Source organism: Poeciliopsis prolifica, unplaced genomic scaffold (assembly GCF_027474105.1).
Source record: "Poeciliopsis prolifica strain line A6 unplaced genomic scaffold, Auburn_PproV2 SCAFFOLD013, whole genome shotgun sequence".
Taxonomy (NCBI): domain Eukaryota; kingdom Metazoa; phylum Chordata; class Actinopteri; order Cyprinodontiformes; family Poeciliidae; genus Poeciliopsis; species Poeciliopsis prolifica.
In genome coordinates this window covers 10,161,966-10,183,962 of record NW_026562388.1, presented here as the reverse complement: position 1 = coordinate 10,183,962, position 21,997 = coordinate 10,161,966, and the positions used below count along the sequence as shown (strand labels likewise).

The window sequence follows — 21,997 nt, the reverse complement described above, 5'->3', positions numbered from 1 at the left end:
GCTTCATTCTTCGACGTAACAATGCAGCTTTTTGTGATTGTGCCTTTGTTTTGGATCTACAAAGCAGGACAACAACTCAGATTATTTCTGTCTTTTGTCTGGTGAAGTGAAATTCTTTCAAGTCACAAAGACAAGTATCGCCTGATCTGCTAAAACACATGAACACACACTTCTTTACACTTTTGATTCCCACGGAATCGAAAGTGCAGGCATTGTTGACTTTTTGAAATGCAGGAAGAACTTCCCCCCATTCTTGAGTTTTATAAAATCTGCATGAGTATCTACTTTCGAGGGTCTGATTTAGTGAATCTCTGAACTTCTTTTTTCTGTTTCTCTCTTCCTGCTTTCATCCCGAGGTCAGGCCCAGCTCATGGGATGTGTGGAGGAGAGAGAGGGTCCAACAACTGGCTCTATTCAGCCAGTAGTTGTCTGAATGTTTCATAACTATGCACACGATAGGGAGAGCAAACGCTGCAGTTCTGTTTTCAAAATAAAAGCACAAGCATCAGAGCTTCTGTAAAAGTGAAAACTTTTACCCTGTGAATCCGAATCCGAAAGAGTCACAATGTAATTAGAACAGACTGAATTGACTCTGAGTGCATGTGACAAGAATGAATAAAGTGATAAAATTCCTTCTATGGCTGAGATGATTATGACCTTGAGAAAGCAGAATGGATACAGCAGATGACATGCCTCTACAAATCATCAAGGTCTGAGAACCTGGACTTTATGTAATTTGAATTCTTCATCTCTCCACTCTTGTTTCAGACTCTAGATCATTTATTTCCAAATTAAATGCTAAATGTACTTTATCTAGAAAGTGGAGTTTGTAACTCTGACCTGAACTGCAGTCCTTTTTTGCTTTGCCCAGACAAGATACTTTTGACACTATCTCTGGTTCATGATCAGAGTAATACCAGGAGTGTGATAGTTCTTGTCAAATTCCATTTTCTACCACACCTTTTCCTTTCACTTAACTTTCCATTATTGTGCTTGAATTGTATGATGGCATGTCCTCCTTTTGGAGAGTGTTAACTGGACAGCTGGACAGTTGTGATCAAAATGCAACATTCCTTTCCTTTTCTCTCTCTCTTTCTTTCTTTTTTCTTTCTTTCTTCCTTTTTTCCTCCTATCTTTCTTTCTTTCTTTCTTTCTCTCTTTCTATTTTTCTTTCTTTCTTTCTTCATTTATTTATTTGTTTATTTATTTATTCATGCATTTATTCATTTGTTCATTTATTGAGTAGCTTTTTTGTAATATTCTGATTTTAAGTATGTTCTGATTTATCGAGCTGGACCCGGAAATGCCTGCTATGTCCATAAGTACTAGCTTGATTCAAACCAAATTATTCTGAAAGGTCTAACCGGATGTTGCAGCGCGGTACCGCTGGTGCGTTGACTCCTTCACAATGAGTAAAGGGGCCGTGGTGACTGGAGAGCGGCAGGCTGCGGTCCGCATTCCACGGTCAGGGGTCCGTCCTGCCAGGCAGAGCCCAAACCATCAGGGGTCATCATCCCGTCTATTGTCTGGAAGAGGAAGAAAAACGCCTGCAACGCGCGCCGCTATGTAAAAGTCTAAGGAAGAAGCGATTTTCTTCCAAACTGAGAGAGTATTTATGGAATAAAACCAGGTATGACATTGCATTCAATCTGTGATCTGTGATGTGACAACATTGAATTTGTCTTATCTTGATCTCGTTTACGGACTGCCACGTTGTGTCTCGTGTTGTGTGTAAATGTCGCAAACTGAAAACAAAGATGTGCTAATTCGAACAACGTGCCAGCGCTGAATGCGGACTGAGTCTGTGTGACAGGATGCAACAGTCCTGTCGATCCATCTTGGAGGTAATGAGCGACCAAAGTGTGGCGAGCTATATTTACCTATAGGCAGCAGGAAGGGAGGAAGGACGTGGTGATCAAATAAACAAGAATCCGCGCAGAGGAATGTGTTTCTGAATCAAATGTGTAAGTAACACATGGTTCTGGATGTCCCATCAGTTGCTCACATATGTAGTCTGAAATTGGAAAATTTGTATAAAAAAAAAAGAAAAGAAAGAAACTAAAAACCTTCATGTTTTATCTTAACACAGAATATGTGCCTGCAGACTAAAACTGGTCACTCCCTTTAAAAACACAGAGGGGAGGAGATGACTTAGAGAAGCCCCAGATGTTTTCTCTGGCATTTTTTAGCTCCACTTATTGTTTATATTCACTCCAAGGACTCCATAGAAGTTCAAAGGACAGTTTTGATGTCAAATCTTCCTTCCTTAGTGTTGCATGTCCATGAAGTTGAAACAAAATGGCTTGGAGAAAATACTGCAAACACTCCCTTTTTATGTAGTTCAATCTAAATCTTAGATTTTTTAAAAAACTATTTTAGCAGACAAACAAGGAAAAAATAACATGCAAGTGTAAAAAAAAAAAAAAAAAAAAAAATCCCTCAGCATATGCTTTAGAGGAAATAAAGCCGTGGAGATGTTTCTGCACATTCACAAGTGTTGATGCCGCCACAGTGGCAGTGGGCTGCTGTGTGGGCGCTGGAAGCAGAGGATCTGTGAGGAGGCATGTCTTGTGTGCAGTGAATCAGCCTGCTATTAGCAGTACATGTGGGAGCTCTGGCAGACAAGGTCGACGAATTAAAGGTGCCAATATCTACCTGAAGAGAAAATGCAAATGCAGGGTTTGATTGCTGACAGTTTGGTACATTACAGGTTCAGTTCAGTAAATTAGAATATCATCCAAATGGACGCTGGTTTCAGTAGTTCAGTTCAAATAGATTCATTATATACATAGTGATATATTTCAAGTGTCTTTTTTGGTTGATTTAAATGTTTAAAATCCACAATTTCATTTCTCAGAAAGTGTAAATATTACATAAATCATTTCAACATCTTATTTTATGACTTAGAAAGTGATGTTGTAGAGGATTGCATGGCATAATGAGATATCCAAGTTTAGTAAGGGAAAGTTGAGAGGAAAGATAATGCATGGTTAAAAAAAAAGTATGCAAGTGAAAGGGGTAATCTGCTGATAACTTGACATTTGTCCAACACATGGTCATTGCCACCTTACACGGGGTTAAACAATAAAACTTTATTGCTAAAGAAGCTGGGTTTTGACAGATTGTGGGGTCCATTTATAATAATGGAAAGTTAAGTGGAAGAAAAACATAGTGAAGCAAAGTTAATTTAACCTTTCGGTGTCACTCACAAAGGATGGACTTTGGCTGCGATCATTGCATTAAGAGCAAGCACTCACAGATGTATGCCGAACATGTGCTACAACTATCACGTTTTTTTTGTTTTTAGCCACTTCTGAATAAGAGACACCAGAAATATTTTACCTGATCTATATCCACTCCTAAAAAGAGGGATGTAAGAGACTAAAAGAGCAAACAAAATTTAAATAACAACCACCATATTATAAGGGTAACCAAAGACTTTACTTTACTGAGTACAGTCATCCGAAGTGACCAAAATGTCGGCAGCCAAGAAAGAATCTGACCTAAACCCCCCAGAGAAAATATCTAGCATTGCCAAGAGGAAGATTAGAGATTAGAAACATCAGACTCAACAATACAGACAAGCTGAAGGCTGCCATTAAAGCAACCTCTCTCTCCTTAACACACTGGCGTTTAATGCCAGAAATGCAAAAATCTTACAGAATATTTAACTTCTAGTGCAAATATCTTAGAAGAAGACAAAATGAACCGGTTGCACTGGCAGATTATTTTACTTATAAAAAGAAAATGTTCACGTTTTGGGTGGAATAATCTGACATTAGATCAATATAAAGGGATTACTGACTTAAAACAAGCTACTTTTCAATTAGTTTTATCTTATTTCAAGTATAAGACAAAACAAGTAGTTAGTAAGACTTGATGTTTTTGCAGTTAAAACCAGACGTTTTCACGGTATAAACAAACACATGTACTTTATTTTGACCTACATTGGTCCACATTTCAGCTTTTAAAAATCCTTTTATTTCCCTTTTTTTAGAAAAGAATGTTGTGTTTTCAGAAGCCATTAGCTGTAAGTATGTAAATTAACTGATGTTGACTTATGCAAACAGTATAACACAAAAGTTTTTGTTTTTTTCTTTTTGAATTAAATTACTGAAATAAATGAAGTCTTACTGATCCTCAAATTCATTGACCTTCACTAACAAATCTGAATCCTTGTGAAGAAAAGGCGTGTCATACAAAAAGGGAACTTCTACTGTTAGGCTAACATGTTTCTCAAGTGCCAGGTTTCCTGTCCTGGGAAAACCCTTTCCTAGGACAGGACTTTCCACTTTGTGCTGTGGAAAAAAGTTACTTTAACAAGAGTCTGGATGAGAAGAAAATAAGACATTTATTAAAGCCTTGCAAGGTAAAAACAAAAGAACAGAGTCAAAGGAGTCTGTCAAGTCTGCTCTGAATAACAATGAATTCTGACTTTCTTTCATAGGTTCTGGTCAGTTGATCATAGGTATTACCCAACAGAGGGAAGAGAGGCTTTATTGGATTATAGGTGTGAATCCTTGATTGTTATATGCACCAAGGATTCCTTGGGGCCCAACAGAGATGGTATTGCCATTTGTCTATTGTTAATGAAAGGGAGTTTTTATTTTATTCAGAAAAGGCAGCCTCAGTTCTGGGTGGGGGAAGTAAAACTTACTGATCTCCAGGATCAAAGACATGTGTTGCTGTTATACGACACTGTGGAAGTCTATAGGAGAGCAGCTTGACCAATCTCATGATAAGGTCATACAGACACAGTCTAAAGCACAAGAGGGGTGAGGAGCACATTATAAAATGTTCCATTACAAAAGTTCCCAAGCCAACTTTGGAAGTTCTGCTCAAAGTTCACACTCCAGCCTGCCTGACGTGTCTTAGTCATTACAGAATCCATTTAGCACAACTCTCCAAACTGTTAGAATTCCCCTAAATTTCAGGCGTCAACTTGGGACTTTTGCTCCTCAGCTCCTAATCATTAGACAAGCGTGATGAACTGAAAGTGAAAGAAGAAACAAGATCACAGAGCAGAACTGCTTTCAGCCTGAACAGTCCAGGGAGCATTCCATCCTTTTTTTGTGTGTGTGAGAGACGAACACAGCTCTTTGAAGGGTATTCAGAAGGCCTTTTGTGAACAGCCATTGTCTGCTTGCTTGCTGCCACGGTAACACTCTTCACAGTGGCAGCAGGACTAAAATGCTGCAGTCAGAATTGACAAATGTCTCACCAGAAAATGTGAGAAAATAATTCCAATTTTTACCTTAACACCACGCAGCGATTTAAAATCTGATGTCGCTTTTTCTTTTTCTTTTTTTCACAATTCTTCGCTTTTTTTTTCTTTCTGCCAAACACTTTCAGAAAAGCGACTCATCCAAGCAATTTGCAAGCTGCTTGTTTCTGTAGTTAAATAGCAGTAACAGTTCTCAGGGAAGGCATTATTACTGCAAGGTAAATCAGAGCACTTCAGGATTGTTTTTGCATGACCTTTCATAGAGCGCTTTGTTTTGTTGTTTTTTTTTTTCATGTTTATAACTTAGTGCCACATCTGTGTATGTGATGCATGCCAAGTGTGAAATCATCAGCAGAGCACATTCAACAACCCGTTATTAAAACTGACACTCCTCCAAAGTCTATGGTTTAAACATTTACATTGATGTTTTTAGGGAAAGAGATTCCCTTTTTTAGCTTGAATTTGACTGTGGGAATGCGTTTTTTCATTCGAGCTCAGGCCGGAGTTTATGGCAGTTATTGAAAAGGGGACTTTTGCTCTGTGGTTTTTGCCAGAAAAGGCCAGTTGTGCAGTACATGTGTCCATTTGTGCCTGCACTAGATATGTTTTTGTTTTTTCTGTTTCTGCACAGTTTTGACAATGCAATAATTTGCAAGAGATGCCTCTAAAAGGTCAATGAATTTCCAGCAGCCAATGCTAAAGATGAAGTATAAATCCCAGTAAATAAAAATATAATTAAAAGTTAATATTTAACTTTTACCACAAAAGACCATTGCTAAAGAAGTCGGCAGTTTAAATCATGCTATATACGAGCATATGGAAAGTTCCGTGGAAAAAAAAGGTTTTGGTAAAAAATGAGACAAGTGACACCACATCTAGCAATGTCAAAATTTGCAAATGTTATGTCCATGTACTCCACAATATGTGGGATCAATGGTTGCCATCATAGTATATAAGTAATCAGCACGTGGCACTACTGAGTGGTAGAGGAAGCCCACATTGTTTTAATGGTAGGCCTCAACTTCTGAATTCATGGGTGATATCCTCATTTTTATTACCACTCCTTTCACTTAACTTCCTGTTAATATGTTTGGAAAAAGCACTCTGAACATCCACCTTTTTTATCAAAAAAGATTTGTAGCTAATTCTCCCACAGAGAGGGATCTCAGTTAAGCCAGCAGCATAGTTAGCCAAGTTGTTTGTGTACTTTTTCTGCCACGTTTTCTTTCTGCTCAACTTTTCATATGTCATATGACCTTTTGTGGACTTTTCGGTCTCTGGAAGGTCAATGACTGTCTGCAGGTCTGTGAAGTATTTTGTTCTGCATTATTTTGGCAAAACATAACGTAAGAGGAATGTGTAAAAAAAAAAATCACTTTAAATGTAACACTTTGTGAATAAATCTAGATTTTGTATGAATTTTGAATTGCATAATAAAACAAAGCATTTTCATAATGTCAAAATTCATTGTGGACAATTGTAAATTTACATTTTTCGAAATCATCCTCATGCCCTCTATGCATGGTCAGCAGTTACATCTTCAAAAAGCACAGTTTATAAGCACTTCATTTAAGGCTGGCTTGTTTGTGGGGATTTCCAGCCTTTTCATACAGCAGAATTTTAGTTTACAGCAAAGTTTTTCCTTCAGATGACTCATCCTTGAAGATGATATTTGTGCTGTTGGAATAACAGAGCAACCCCAGTTCGCAGCTCTTCTCAACAATCCTGCAGGTGTTCTACAGGCAGTCATGGGTTTCAGGATGCTTTGGGTCTCCATTCATCGTGACCTTCCTGTTCCTGTTCACTGCCATTTCCTTCTTACGTAACAGATAGTAAACTTCAGGAAAAACTTCAGTTTGATTTCACCCTTTGTTTGCTTTGCTTGGTGATCTGTTTTTTGTTTTTGTTTTTTTATCATACAAAAGAAGAACAACATGTTTGCTAAAATGTTGAAAGATTTGATTTCTCTCTTTCTTTCTCCTTTAGTTTTTAAACTATCTCTGTTTTCTCATAGATTATTTAAAGTGACAGAAGTCTTGTTCCAAAGGGACCAAATTGTTGCATGCTGCTGTCTTTTATGGATTAAAACACAAACTGTCTGAGCTTACTGTGAGATTAAGCTGGAATGTTTGGCAGAGCTTCTGATTACTGGACTGCTGACATGTCTTTTGCTCATCCACAAAGTGCAGACTTGCCATTTCCCATTCTCTATTCCCTTTGATAAGGCTGTCTGTCAGTCTGCTTCCTCTAGTTTAGATGGTTGCGACTGCACTGTATATATAGCAGCCATTGTTCTCAGATATCAGTCACTGGCAGGCCCTTTTAGCCGTCTAAAATAACTTATCACTTCTAAAGAATAGTTGAAAGGAAATGTGGATTCTCATCCTCTTTTACTTTCAAAACCTTTAATGCTTTTCATCGCTCTGCCCTGCAGGTCTGCCAAGCACCATGTCAGGGATATCCGATGGGAAAAAGAAGTGGGCAGCGGTCAGGGATCGCCTGGGCTCCTCTCAGGACTCCGACACGCAGCAGGAGGCCAACTTGGAGAGCGCCGACCCCGAGCTGTGCATCAGACTGCTGCAGGTTCCCACCGTGGTAAACTACTCGGGCCTGAAGCGTCGCCTGGAAGGCAGCGACCAGACATGGATGGTGCAGTTTCTGGAGCTGAGCGGGCTGGATCTGCTCCTGGAGGCCCTGGACCGGCTCTCGGGCCGCGGGTGCTCCCGCATCGCCGACGCCTTGCTGCAGCTCACATGCGTCAGCTGCGTCCGAGCCGTAATGAACTCATCAGCAGGGATCCACTTCATCATAGAGAATGAGGGCTACATTAGGAAGCTCTCGCAAGGTGGGTTCAACAAGCTTTCCCGTTAACATGTGTTCATATATCAGACACCTCCTTCAGGAGCTCTTTCATAGTTACCAAACACAAACACTTCATAGTTAATTTAAAAAAAGAAAGCGAGGCACAGTTAATCACCCTTTTCCGATATTATGTAATATTTGTTGTGTTGGTCATAAGATGAAGGGATTCTCTGTGACTCATCATGCTGAGCTTAAGTTTCCTGTCATGCACTCACTGCCTTGCAAAAATGTTCAGACCCCTTGAACTCTTCCTCTTTTTGTCTCTCTAAAATCATAAACTGCAATGTGTTTTACAGAGATTTCACATGGTGCACAGAAATATTTGTTTAGGATTACTGAGTCTTTATTGACAAAATAGCTGAAAAGATTTGTGTGCATTTTTACTGAGCAACTTTAGAAATCCTACTCTGGACTTTCTATGAAATAGCCAAAGATCAAAGAATGTCCTGTTTATCTGCATCCATCTTGCCTTTGACTTTAACTTCACTACCCTGGCTGATGAAAAGCATCTGCACAGCATGACGCTGCCATCACCATGTTTCACCATGGTAACTGTCTGTTCAGAGTTCATATTATTTTGCATTTATTCTACAAAATTCTGTTTTGTTATGTGACCAGAAAAGATTCTTTCACACATCTGCCTCAGCCATCCACCTACACACTGCTTGAGCCAAACTGCACAAAGTACCTCTTCTGATTTTCTGTCAATAGTGGCAGATTTAGTCAAATTTAAGGAGTAAATCATGAATATTTTTTTTTCCTGAGCCATGGATCTCTCCAGCTCCTTCATAGTTACCCTATTGGCTTGCAGTTGTACCAATCTCTTTATATTTTTAGATGACAAAATAGATGTTAAAAGCTTGAAGCATTGCTTTCCATTTTGTTCCTGCTTTAAATCCATGTTTAGGCTATCTTCAATGTTCCTTGGTTTCCTCAACGTTATAAAATTCTCCAGCAACCCTTTAAGGTTTTCACACAACAGTTGTTGTCTTTTTCCAATAATAAGAAAATATTACACAAGTGGACCCAATTTTCTAATGAAATTACTTCTGGACACACTTATAATAAATAAGTGTATCAGATCAAAAATGGGTTAGTATTGATTTTTTATTTTGCATAGGAACAATTGTTCCCTTCCAGTATACTGAAGTTGGAAGACACTTTACAGATCAATGTTTCAGGACGTTCTCAGAGCACTGTAAATATTGGATTTCCTTTGTTTTTATCTAAAGGAAAATGCCACATGGGTTGCAAAGTTCAGTTTGAGTAATCTCAAAGACAGTAAGACAACGCACCCTGCTCGGGCTTAATACAATAATTAGAGTAAAGAGGCAGAAAAAAAATAGACTTACCAAACCAAAAGTGTGAGAACTTAACGTGACGATACAAATATTCTGCAGCCTTGGACACATCTAACATCATGGTGAAGAAGCAGGTGTTTGAGCTCCTTGCCGCCCTCAGCATCTTCTCCGCTGAAGGTCACCGCCTGGCTCTGGATGCTCTGGATCATTACAAGGCAAGCAAAACAACTGCGTCGACCTCATGCTCACCTACTTTGGAGCTCGCACTTAATAACTGGTTTCTCACTCATTTCTGAATATCTCTGCTTCAGGGCTTGAAGACACAGCAGTATCGCTTCAGCGTCATCATGAACGAGCTGCAGGGCACAGATAACATCCCATACATGGTCACACTCCTAAGTGTCATCAATGCGCTCATCTTTAGCACAGATGACCTGAGACAAAGAGATAAAATCAGAAAGGAGTTCATTGGTAAGTCATTCGGTTTACAAACAAGGTGATCGCAATATTTGTTCGTGGATGCAGAAGGTCAGCAGCGTTGGCTTTGTAACACGTTTCTTTGTCACTGGGTCTCTGCTAAGAATAGGTCCAATGGCCTAATTCTCAGCTGAGAACTAAGTGTGTGCAACATTCTGTTTTCACAAGTTTAGCAGCACAGCTCGTGCCTGAGAAACTGCCATCAGTCTTGGATGGATCAAACTAATTTAAGAGTTTCATAATTTCTTTAAGACGAGGTGCCAACTGGAAACCTGAACCTTAAAAAACACACATTGCTCCCCTTAGAAGCAACACCCAGAAATCAGTGGCAGACAAGAGAGCTGCAGCTAAACAAACATGTCAGCTCCGACCACATCTAGGCAATTAGCCACCTGATTGACCCCTCCCACTATATGATTGCTCACCTGGGCTCTCTGGACGTAAATGCCAAACTAACAACACCTAAGTGCTGAAGAATTGTTAAGATAACCTTAAAAAAAATCTAAGACATGAATGTTGTGATAGTTTGAGCTTTTTTTTATTGTTTCTATTTTTGCAGGCCTCCAGTTACTTGACATTCTGCCAAAATTAAGGTAAGCTGCTGTGGCTGAATCTAGTCTTCTTTCACTCTATCTCTGTATTAATAAAATTCAGTTTATTTTATTAAAGTGATTAACAGGCTGCAGGTACAGCGTGGTCTGCCTTTAGTAGTCCTCAGAGAAATACTGGCATAATAATTTGCTGCAGAGGCTTTTAGCAGTCAAGAAGGGAGTTTAAACACTTTCACCTGTGCCTCATTAAAATGTCAACTGCTTCTCTGCAGAGAAGCAGTTGAACATAGTTGAACATATGTTCTACATATATGTAGAACATATGAAATGTGAAGTTTTTCATTTTGTTTTGGGTTTTTTTGCAGGATAAGTCTTGAAAATAATTGCATGCATTATCAGAATGTAACACATGCAACTGTCCTATTTTTTTTTTAAAGTTAGTAATCTGTCTGAAATATATTATGTTAAGTGAAAATCACAAATGTAAAGCTTAAGCTAATCATATAGGCTCATAATCCAACAAGATAACATCCCATGTATTTAGTGAACTTTTTATGCAGATCTCTTAATGTGTTAATTTCTTTTAACATACCTGTCTGTACTGTTGTATTTGGTAAAACGAAGAATAATAAAGTTGAACCATATTTTTATTGAGATATTTAAAATTGTAGCTTTGGATTGGAGATTTTTTGAGTGTGAATTTTAAAAAATCGTAATCGCTTTACTTTTATAGAGTAAAGCGATTTTACTCTATAATGTGATGCCTTTCAGAGATCAAGAGGACGAAGACTTGATTATTCAATGTGAAGCTTTCGAGGAGGCAATGGCCGAAGATGAGGAGGAGCTGCTGCGAGTGTACGGAGGCATTGATATGAGTAATCACCAAGAGGTGTTCACCGCACTCTTCAACAAGGTAAGTGCAGCAAACACTTGGCATTATCCAATTAAGTAGATGGTGAATAAATGTAGACTTTGACAGGAGGGGGCGATAAACCTCTGGCCACCTTGTTATAATACCCATACATCAAAACTATATTTTAACTACTAGACTGTACCAGGCACAAAGTTTGTATGGTTCGAAAATCCTTCTGTACCTCTATATTTCGAATCAGTGGATCCCTTGTTTATGTTTTTACCAGACAGCTGTCTGTCTATGACACACAAACAGCTGAGATGATGTATTAAAGTACCGCTTGTAAATCCAACTATTAATCGAATATTGAACTTTTTCTTCAAAACATTGCAGCCCCGAAGAACAAACTTCAGTGCAGAACGGCAGGTGGAAAACGTGGAAAGAAAAAACTAATTTATGGGAGCAAAATATATATTTATATTTTCTTTTTTCTTTTTTTTTAACTTTGAGTCAAATAATCTTTTCCTAGGAAATAATTTTTCATGATTACATCAAAATATTCATTATGGAGATGTCATATTTTCAAACAAAACATAACCTTTTGCAATGCGAACAAAATCACTTGGATTAATGGGACAAGAGCAATTGTGTCCTTTCCCTATTTAGAGAAATAAAATGAAGGCATAGTTCACTTGGAAAAATAATAAAGCACATAATTTGACTGTATAACATAACGGGACAGTTGGTATTACTTTGTTTTTAGAATGCTGATGCAAATATGGGGTGGGGAGGACATGCAAAAGAACTTAAACCAGCAAAAAAAAAAAAAAAAAACTTTATCATTCAGAACCACAGTGAAATGACTGCAAAGTCAAAGATTTCAGATTTTATCTGTGAGGATTTTTCTTCCATGCCTAACTCGTATGTGTGCTTGTGTGTGCGTGTGTGTGCAGGTGAGCAGCTCTCCAGCCTCCCTCCAGCTGCTCTCCATCCTGCAGTCCGCTCTGTTGCTCGGGCCGAGCCGAACCGATATCTGGCTGGCTCTGGAGTCCATCACCAACAGAGCCATACTCCTCGCTCAGGATTGTGAGTCAGCTCTGCAACAGCAACACGTTCACTAAAAACACTCACAAGAGGCTGATAGCATGATTATCCAGGAAGACAGATTTAAGTGCATCATTAAAGCGAGGCTGAAAGCTTTGTTGTTAGGTGAAAAATGCTTTTAAGTGTTGTTCATTGCTCTGTGCGTTTGTGCTCCAGCCCAGATGGAATCCTGTGAGAAGATCATGCAGCGACTGATGTTCTTCAAGGGGAGGAGCTGCGAAGGCCATCATGAAATAGACGGGCTTGTGTTGAAGGTGGACAAGGCTGTGCAAACCGGTCTGGATCAGGAGGATGGAGACAAACGGGACACCAACACAGCATCCACTCAGAAGTCTCTGTCTACCTCTCCTCCTCCACCTCCACCTCCTCCACCACCTCCTCCACCACCGCTACCTGGAAGCCTGAGTGGACCTCCTCCACCACCACCCCCACCACTACCATGTGGTCCGGGGATGCCTCCCCCTCCACCACCATTACCAGGAATGGGTGGTGCACCACCTCCTCCTCCGTTACCTGGGATGCCTCCTCCTCCACCGCCTCCGCCGGGGATGATTGTGCCTCAGAGTAGCCAGATCCTGGGCTCCAGCACCTCATCAAAGCCAAGCAGATGTCCCACTCTGAAGATGAAGAAGCTCAACTGGCAGAAACTTCGCTCTGTCGCAGGCAAGTTGCCATTGCATTCTCGTACATCTTAAGATTAACTTGGACTCGGGTGTTTAATGTAAGTGTGAACTTTTTCAAAAATAAACTCCTTCTAAATGCAATGGAACTGCAAGACTTGTTTATTCCAGCCTGCTGTTTATATGGCATTTGCAAGCTTAGGGGCTTCCTTCAAAGAGTTTTCCTTTGACACTAACCAACAACCCAATGGTTGCTACTGACTTGTTCAGCTAAAAGTATTCCCTGATGGCTGCTGTTTCTTTTACTTGAATAATGCCACTGCCAAAAGGCAAAAAATGTGGTGAAACAGCACAACTTTAATGGTTTGATGAGGCCTCTAAATTTCAACCCTTTAAAGCATCTGTGGGACCCCTCTTCCCTGTGTAATGGACTTCAGACCTCTGCTGCCACAGGACACCATCAGAGGTCTAACAGAGTCTGTGTCTCAACTGGTCAGGGCTGTATTGACATCAGTAACAGAGATTACATACTATAGGCAGGGGGCATGAGGTTAGGCCCAATCAGTGTATCTTTGACTTGTTCAATCATTTGGTGAATTATTTTGTAAAGTCCCAAACACTTTGGTTTGGGAGTTTCTTTCCTCTGGCTTTTCCTGTCCAGGTAAAATACATTTTACATGCATTTGTCTTTGTACTTTTATGATTGTTTTGCAGTAAAACATTTTTTACTGCAAAACTGCAAGTTTTTTTTTTTTTTACTTTATTCCAGACTTCACTGTTTTCACAGATGAAAATTCTGATGGTTTCCAAAAAGGCTTCTTAAGGATTTTGTGTGATTGAAATGCAATTGAAGATATAGACTTTTTATTTGTATTGCACATTTCAGCAATATTTGTATTGCACATTTCAAAATGTTTTGTACCATTAAAAACATAATACTGTATCAAATTACAAAACAAGCAGTAAATATTATATTTTGTAATGGAAACAGGTGGGTTATTAGCCTTGATTTAAAGTAATTCAGCGTTTCAGTATCTTTGAAGTTATTTGTAAGTTTGTTCCAGATTTGTGGCGCATGGAAACTGAATGCTGCCCCAACTTGATGCCATCAAATGAACAATTTCATCTTTAATCATTTATTAATTTACAGAAAGGCTACATATTTGCTTACCAATGTTTGAATATAACATTAATCATAACGACCCTAAATCAGGTTCCCTTTCTTTTTTCTTCTCCCTCCGTGAGTGCAGATGGTCAGTCCATGTGGGCGTCGGTTCAGAAAGAACCGCCTCCTCATGAGCCAGACTACAGCAGCATCGAGGAGCTCTTCTGCCTGCCAGTCATCGAGCCCAAAGACAAGGGAGCAGCTGCTCCTGTGAAGAAGGAGCCCAAAGAGGTGAACATTTCAGAAACATTATTTCAGACAAACCGCATGTGTGTTTTTGTCAGCATTGATAAAAACGCATTGAACTTTGTTTCTTCTATGTGTTCTACAGATAACATTCATTGATCCAAAGAAAAACTTGAATATGAACATATTCCTGAAGCAGTTTAAATGGTGAGATTTTACTCTCCATCGTCTTAAAAACCTGTTATGCTACATTTCTATAAGTGTCTTACTTGTATTTTTTGTTTGGTTTTCTTTTTATGCTCAGCACAAATGAGGAGTTTGTAGCCATGATCAAGAACGGAGACCGAAGCAGGTTTGATGTAGAGGCGCTAAAACAGCTCATGAAGCTCCTACCAGAGAAGCATGAGGTTTGTTGCAGTCTTTACTCAAATAGTCTTGGCACACCTGTCTAACTCATTACCTATTTTTGAAGTTTTATTGCTTATGTATTTTTGGCATAGATTGAGAATTTGAAGTCCTTCCAAGGAGAAAAAGACAAGCTGGCGAATGTTGATCGCTTTTACACCTCCCTGCTTAATATACCATGGTAAATTTCAGCTTTATTTCTAGCTTTATCACATATTCGTATTTTGCCTCAGCTCAATTTCAGACATTCTGTATGGTGGTATATGTGCACATCTTAATGGCGTCGAAAGGTTTTAATCCAGCAATTGATTCAAAAAGCGAATCTGATCTGTACAGTATGTATTGCATGTACAAATATGTCCATTAGCTCAAAGCTAATGGAAACTCATAATTTGAATCACTCTTGAATTGCAGGTCAGGGCTGCAAAACAATAAGTTCAGAAATGGCAAATGGCTCCCAGAAAACTCTTTGCACACCCCGGCTGTACACCATATCGCATATAAATCAATCTTTTTAATTGCACTTATGTAATCAAATTGTCAGACAAAATTTGCTTTCATCAGTTGCAAGATGGAATTAATGTACTGATGTACAGGAGTTTCACTGTTCGAATTCAGTTGCTGAAATAGATGAATGTTTTGGTCATTTCAATGTTTGTGATGCACCTTTATTTATTTTTTTATCCATGTCCTCAGTTATCAGCTCAGAATTGAATGCATGTTGCTGTGTGAGGAGACGGCATCACTGCTGGAGATGCTCAGGCCTAAAGTGAAGCTTGTCGAGGAGGCCTGCCAGTGTAGGTACACTGGTGGTGCATGTCAGTTGAAATGCACCCTAAATGCTTCAACTGTATATAACACTTTTTCTTTTTTTCCAGCTCTCCAGATGAGCACATTGCTGCCCAGTTTCTGTAGACTCATCCTTGATGTTGGAAATTTTCTCAACTATGTAATAACCCCTTACACTCTTATGCATTTACTTGAGGTGATATTTAGTCATCTTGTGCATTTTTAATTGCCAATCTACTTTCAGGGAAGTCACACAGGAAATGCTGAGGGATTCAAGATCAGCTCTCTGCTCAAGTTAACGGAGACGAAGGCCAACAAGAGCCGTATCACGCTGCTTCATCACATCCTGGAGGTACACAGACAGGCTAACAGCTGTCCAGACTTATTTCCCTCTCAATCAGTCATGACCATGTTTAATTACCCACTTTGTGTCTTGTTTTCCAAAGGAAGCAGAGGCGAACCACCAGGAGCTGCTGGCTCTGCCGGATGACATAGAGATATGTCAGAAAGCAGCAGGGTACAAGAGATATTTACTAATTTTTATGACTTTTTCTTTTGGTACTTGTAGTTGTTTTCATTTTGATGATGATTAAAAATTGGAAACAAGATAGTTGATACCACAAGTGAGCACTACAGAAGTCTGTAGTTGTTACAGAAGACACACTGTGATACAGTCAAAGTCTTCTGGTTGACTTTTAATTCTTGAAATTAAATTTTGAGGCCATTTATCTTGTGATGAGGAAGAAGGTAAGATCAGGAGCCTAGGGATCATAAAACTCAGTGGAGAAATGTAGGCTTTATTTACATACTTAAAACCGCTGTCTGGAAATTGTCAGTACTTTTGGATGTACATAATAAAGGTCCCACCTATATTATGCACTGCATCGCTGCAGTTGCCATTCCAGGGCACTACATGGCGCTGTCATCACAATTCTTCTTACCCTTACAAGTCCATTCAGTAGCTACAGTGCAAAGTGACTCAGACACAAAAATTCTTTAAGCTAAAGTGAATTATTGTGGATTAACATGTAGAGGGATAATTTGGTGAGAGTGACTGCTCATGCCATCTTTTTTTTTTTTTTGTCTTGAAATTGATTAGTCACACATCAATGTGATGAAAGCAATGTAAAATTTCTAATTTAACTATGACAGTGATCTGTCATAATTAAGATATAGTCTATCAGACATTGCAAACCTAAATGTCTCTATATATAGAACTTACTTCCTATTTTAGAAGTGTTTTTTGTTTCTTTAAAAACTGGGTTATCTGCCTTGGGATAAAAATTGAAAACACAACATAGAATATATTTTTTAACTTCAATATTTTTAGTTTTTTGTGGCTCTGTTGTACACGTTTTCATGTCGATTTGCTCTTGACTCTCAGATCTATTGAAAATGTCTAACGAAGGGCTTTCTGGCTTCTTCCTAGGGCCAATTTGGAGTCCATGCAGTCAGAAACTGGTGCTTTGCTCAAACAGCTCAGTGGCTCTGCCAAGAAAGTGTCAAACTCTGTGGATGAGGTGAAGGAGCAATTCACAAAAGTCCTTGAGGTAAGAGGTCACTCTGAAGGAAAAAAATGGTTGCCTCTTTTATGTTTTCTTTCCCTGCAGTTGGACCACATCCTAAGAGGTGGCCTTGCTTTTTACTCCAGGAAAACCTAAAGGCGTGCCAAAGTTTAAATGAAAGATTCACAGAGATCGAGAAGAAAAGGAGTGACCTGGCTGTCTATTTGTGTGAAGATGTGAATCAGCTGTCGCTCGAGGAGCTCTTCGGAACCATCAGAACTTTCAGAGAACTTTTTATCAAGGCACTGAAGGTGAGGGAAAATAATCCAAGGCAAATAATATCAGATTTACTTTAAAATCGCTTTTTTGTGTGGAGTCTGTATGACACTCCACAGTTGAGGCTGAATTGCATGTGTGGGAGTTCAGTTAGCAATATATGTATCAGTTGACTCGAGGTTGAATGAAGGCTGTTATTGTTTCTGCCTAAAAGATTCAAAGACAAATTGCGGCGTATATTTGGTACTCGTCAGTGATAGTGACACTCTTTGTTTCATGATAAAAGGAGAACAAAATGAGGAAAGAACAAGCTGCCAAGGCTGAGAAGAGAAAGAAGCAGCTGGCAGAAGAAGAGTCCAAGAGACGGAAGGGAGAGAATGGAAAAATAAGTAAGTTTTGCTCTGGAAATCTAAAATGCTGGCACAAAAATAGATTTTTTTTTTTTTATCAAGTTGGATAAAATTTCCAGACAAAAGAATAACTTTCAGTAATCTACTTCAGCTTTTATGATTTTCTTTTAGTTTGATGAACAAACACTAGTGAAAATCACTGTTCCTCATCAGTTGGGTTCACACATCCCTGTGTCTCAACTGACAGGTCAGCTTTGCAGCATTGGGCCTTTTAATTCACCATTCAGTTGCTGCATGTCATAACTTTTTGGCTAAATTGAGCTCCTGACGATTTTATAACATTAATTTACTTTTCCCCGACAAGAAGGTTGACTGCTCTTTATTCAAAGGCAAGTTGCGTTCTCAACAAAACAAAGAATTTCTTCAAGAAACTCACTTTTCATTGATTGGAATGAGAAAATTGTCTAAAGTTTTCCCATTTTCCCCTTTGCATTTATCAAAGAGATGAGCACCATGAGCCCACTTAATGTGCAACCCAAAATCCTTGGTAAATGTAGTTTTGAGTTTCTGCCATGGTGCTTTGAAATCTTTCCAGAAATTCAACATAAAGGGCATACTGTAAATATTTCCTTATACTTTTAATGTCCAAATAACCACAAAATGTATGTTTATGTTGTATGCAACACGAGTCCCACAACTTAAATCTGTCCTACGAGCAGCAATTCTATATTTCTCACCAGACGTTGTACCTAAGTGTTTCTAATATTTTCATTGCTTTAATTGCCTTATTTGTTGCAGTAAAGAGAGGCATTATGCCGCAAAACGATGGCTGCATCATCGACCACCTCTTGGCAGACATCAGGAAAGGTTTCAGCCTGAGAAAGACCCGGCCAAGGTGCGATTCGGAAAGCCTCTCCCCTAGTGAAATGCGTAGAGATACCTGCCCTCCTGGTAAGGACAAGACATGGTCTCCATCCTCAGCTCCTTGCTCCATCCCTGAATGCAATAACCGCAAACCACCAACCCGTCTTCTAAGATTATATGTGCTTCTCTGCCTTGCTCCCTCCTGCATTTAGCTAAGCTAGTGTTGTTGCAAATGCTTTGTGAAGCTACTGTAGAGTTTCTTTGCTTGATGAGCTCTTTGTCATGCCAGCTGTGTGTTTTTGCTTATTGTGATTCAACAGTGAAGGACAAAAATCATCTTATGTGCCATTCAGGAGTTTACATGCTCTCATTGACGTGGCTGTCTTTTCTTTCTGGCTTTTGAGAAAATATTTGAACCGATCTTTATTTGAAATGGTTATACAGCAAACAACTTCAATGACTTTTCAGGAAAAAGTATGCTGTCTAAAAGTAACATTCATGTTAAAAAACTAAATAAGCTCTGCCAATTCTGCTGATTGATCATGAATATGCTTAAAGGTGATTAGGGATGGTTGTGAAAATATTAGCAGGCATCCAAACATAGATTTTGTCTCTTTATAATTTTTCCTCTTTTAATATATTTTGGCTTTTTTCTAATCCTGACATCATACTGTCTTCCTGTAAAAAGAAAAAATATCGGTGGGGTAGTTTTTAGTCATTCCTTCCCTGAAAACATTTTCAAATCGGTCATTAATAGTTAAAACCTTTTGAAATTCACACTTCGTGGATGCAAACTTTTGACCGGCGCTGTGCATCTCCATCAGTACAACCTGCATTTCTCCTTCAGGTTCAAGTGTGAAGTCTGCAGACGAAGGAGCCGCACCTTCCACTCCCTCCAAACCTCACTCAGAGGATCACCAGCGCCCCGAAGGCGAAGTGAACGGCTTCATCAGCCCATCGGAAGACACCGCACAAGCTCTACAACTGAGTGCAGCCCAAGATGGGACAGCAGTGCCTCTCAGTCCAACCCCTGGACAGCCATCCACAATGACGCATACTCCTCTGGACAGGCCGACATCGCTACAGGACGGTAAAGGCCAAGAGAAACCCACCGCCTCTGTGCAAGACACAACATCACCACCTGACGCTGAAGATCAACCAGGTCTGCATACAAACAGTTTTTCTTTAGATTCAACGGAGACTAGTGTCCTCAGTCCATCATCCCTGTCAGATTCAGACCTGCTTGAGGCCGTGCTGGATAGTGCATCGTGCCTGGTGCATGAAGTCTCAGACGAGTCGGGCATTGGCAAAAACCTCGATAACCAAGAAGGTTCATCTGTTACAGACACTAATGGGAAATGTGGTGAACTTCCCAAAGGAAATCACGAAACAAGCCATATACCAAAAGCAAGGGGACAAGATGAAGGTGAAGACAAGGACTATGTAACTGTGAGGACATGCGAGGAGGATGAAGTTTGGAGTAAGAAACTCTCAAAACCTGAAACGAGTGTAGTTGCACTCGATGAGGGCATCAGCGGGTGCGACGTTCCAGATGGGCAGGAACCAGAAGATGTGCCATCGGTCTCTGAGGAAGCGTCCGCCTCTGTTGCACCTGAACCAAAGAAACAGCTGAAGCTCTTTAAGCGAAGCAAAAAAAGAAGTAGTCAAGGTAACCCATTCATTCATTTCAATAAAGATCACACTTTGAATGCTAGCTTCTCCATGTTTCTTAAAAGGAAGGCCATATTTTCTGTTGCTTTTTTCAGTTTACTTTTTATGTTATATTTCTTGGTGAATTTATATGAGCACTTTTGCATGAACTCATCCGTTTTTACGAAACAGTACAAATGCAAATATTAAATACTGAATGGATTTAACTCTCTGGTCGGTTTGTTTTGAATCTTCTGTTTTCCGTTTGACTCTCTGAAACACAAGGTAACAGTGGGAAAAGTGGGAAACGACACACTAAACATAAATCAGGCTGTGTGTTGCAGTGAGGTAGGTCAAATCGACCCGGTGCCAGACTGTAATCAGGATTATCCTAACGAACTCAATCATCATCAAGAGCTCTGTGCCAATAACACGTCATCTGTCGGTCTAACTGGAATCAGGATATTTTTCATCTGTCTGTGCCGTCTGACCCTTCTTAATGCTTGCCCTCTCTTAACGCTCTTCAGACTCAGTGTTTGGTCATGCTGAAATCTTTCTTTGAGGTGATTTTAATGCCAATCAAAGCTGGTGGAAGCAAAAACCTGCCGCCGCCGCACTGCCATGCGCAGCAATTAATCCACTTCTGATCTCGGTCAGACTTGCAGTGTGAAAGTCGCTGTGATGTCATTGTTGACTTTCCCCATGAAATCTCACTTTTGTGTCCTCTGTCCATATTTAACTGTCCATTCTCTGGAACTTCAAGTGGGACTGTCTACCAACAGTCTCCCTACGCTTTCTGTAAACTTGGCTCTGTGCTTTTAACTCGATGAAAACTAATGTAAACGCATTCAAATGTTTCATCACTTAAACATTTAAATGTGTTTTTTTTTTTATTTAGATGCATTTTGATCTGTACATTTATATATTTTTAAAGATATTAAAGTATTTCTGGAAAAATGTATCTCCCCTGTATTCATTTCAATATTTGTTTCCCTACAGGTGATTCCAGAAAAAGGAAACCGAGAGGAAAAAGAAAATGTTAATTTCATGCTGGATTTATAAGCTGAAGAAAAGATTTTTAATCTAAAATGAAAATATGTAGTGCAAGAACTATCTGAAGATGGTGAAGTTGTCATCAGTCGTCTGCAGACTCTCCCCTTGATCAAGAAGTAAAACATCCAGGTCTGATTTTTCACAGCATGGGTGTTAGTGTCACTTTATGTAAATTAGGATTTGTTGTTTATATGGATGCAGAGCAGTTCTAAGATATATAATTATGAATGTGCTTTATATGTTTGTATATTTTGTAATAATTAGTGAAATGTGTTTTGCTATGAATTGTGGTTACCCTGCAGCACCCATTGAGAAGATATTGTTGGTGCAAGATGTCTAATTTATCAAAACAAAAAAAGCAGCTTTTGTCTCTATTTCGTTATATATTCTAGCACTCTCTAAAATAAATGTAACTTTTAATGTTAAATATATTTTAATAAAATGTACTGTATTGTTTTTCGTTTGGTTTTTTTCTGAAAGTGTTTTCCCCCAGCCTTTTTTGTTTTTTTCCTGGGTGCTTCAGAACAATAAAATTTGCCATGATCTACATTGCTGTCCACATTTATTGACAGTTGATGAAACCAAGTAAAACATCTCCAAATAAGTTAATCTTATGACCTCACATTAAACAACTTTAAGGTTTTGTATGTACTTTCTTTTTGAACATCTATCTGTTGACATACATTCTTCAATGCAGAGAGTCGTGCTGATGCCTACTTTCATTGCTCACAGGGCCACAGCAATGCACACTTAGTCCAAAGA

The 21,997-nt window shown here is 39.2% G+C and overlaps 1 protein-coding gene across 8 annotated transcripts; it reads left to right on the top strand.

Moving 5' to 3' along the window:
• Positions 1-1,390: 1,390 nt before the first annotated feature.
• Positions 1,391-21,784, top strand: inf2 (inverted formin 2). 8 transcript variants are annotated; one of them, XM_055038660.1, is made up of 23 exons: positions 1,403-1,630; positions 7,659-8,069; positions 9,487-9,602; positions 9,699-9,858; positions 10,424-10,457; positions 11,187-11,328; positions 12,222-12,354; positions 12,529-13,035; positions 14,243-14,388; positions 14,489-14,550; positions 14,648-14,750; positions 14,844-14,929; positions 15,445-15,545; positions 15,627-15,697; positions 15,782-15,889; positions 15,984-16,054; positions 16,967-17,087; positions 17,189-17,353; positions 17,605-17,707; positions 18,467-18,619; positions 19,380-20,201; positions 20,468-20,530; positions 21,182-21,784. In XM_055038660.1, exons 2-22 carry the CDS (start codon positions 7,673-7,675, stop codon positions 20,527-20,529), a joined length of 3,663 nt encoding a protein of 1,220 aa, XP_054894635.1. In that variant the 5' UTR covers positions 1,403-1,630; positions 7,659-7,672; the 3' UTR covers position 20,530; positions 21,182-21,784. The 8 variants fall into 8 exon arrangements, 7 of the variants coding, with proteins under 7 accessions (XP_054894639.1, XP_054894638.1, XP_054894637.1 ...); XR_008606518.1 differs by having other exon boundaries at positions 19,380-20,530; XM_055038661.1 differs by lacking the exon at positions 20,468-20,530.
• The last annotated feature ends 213 nt before the right edge of the window (positions 21,785-21,997 follow it).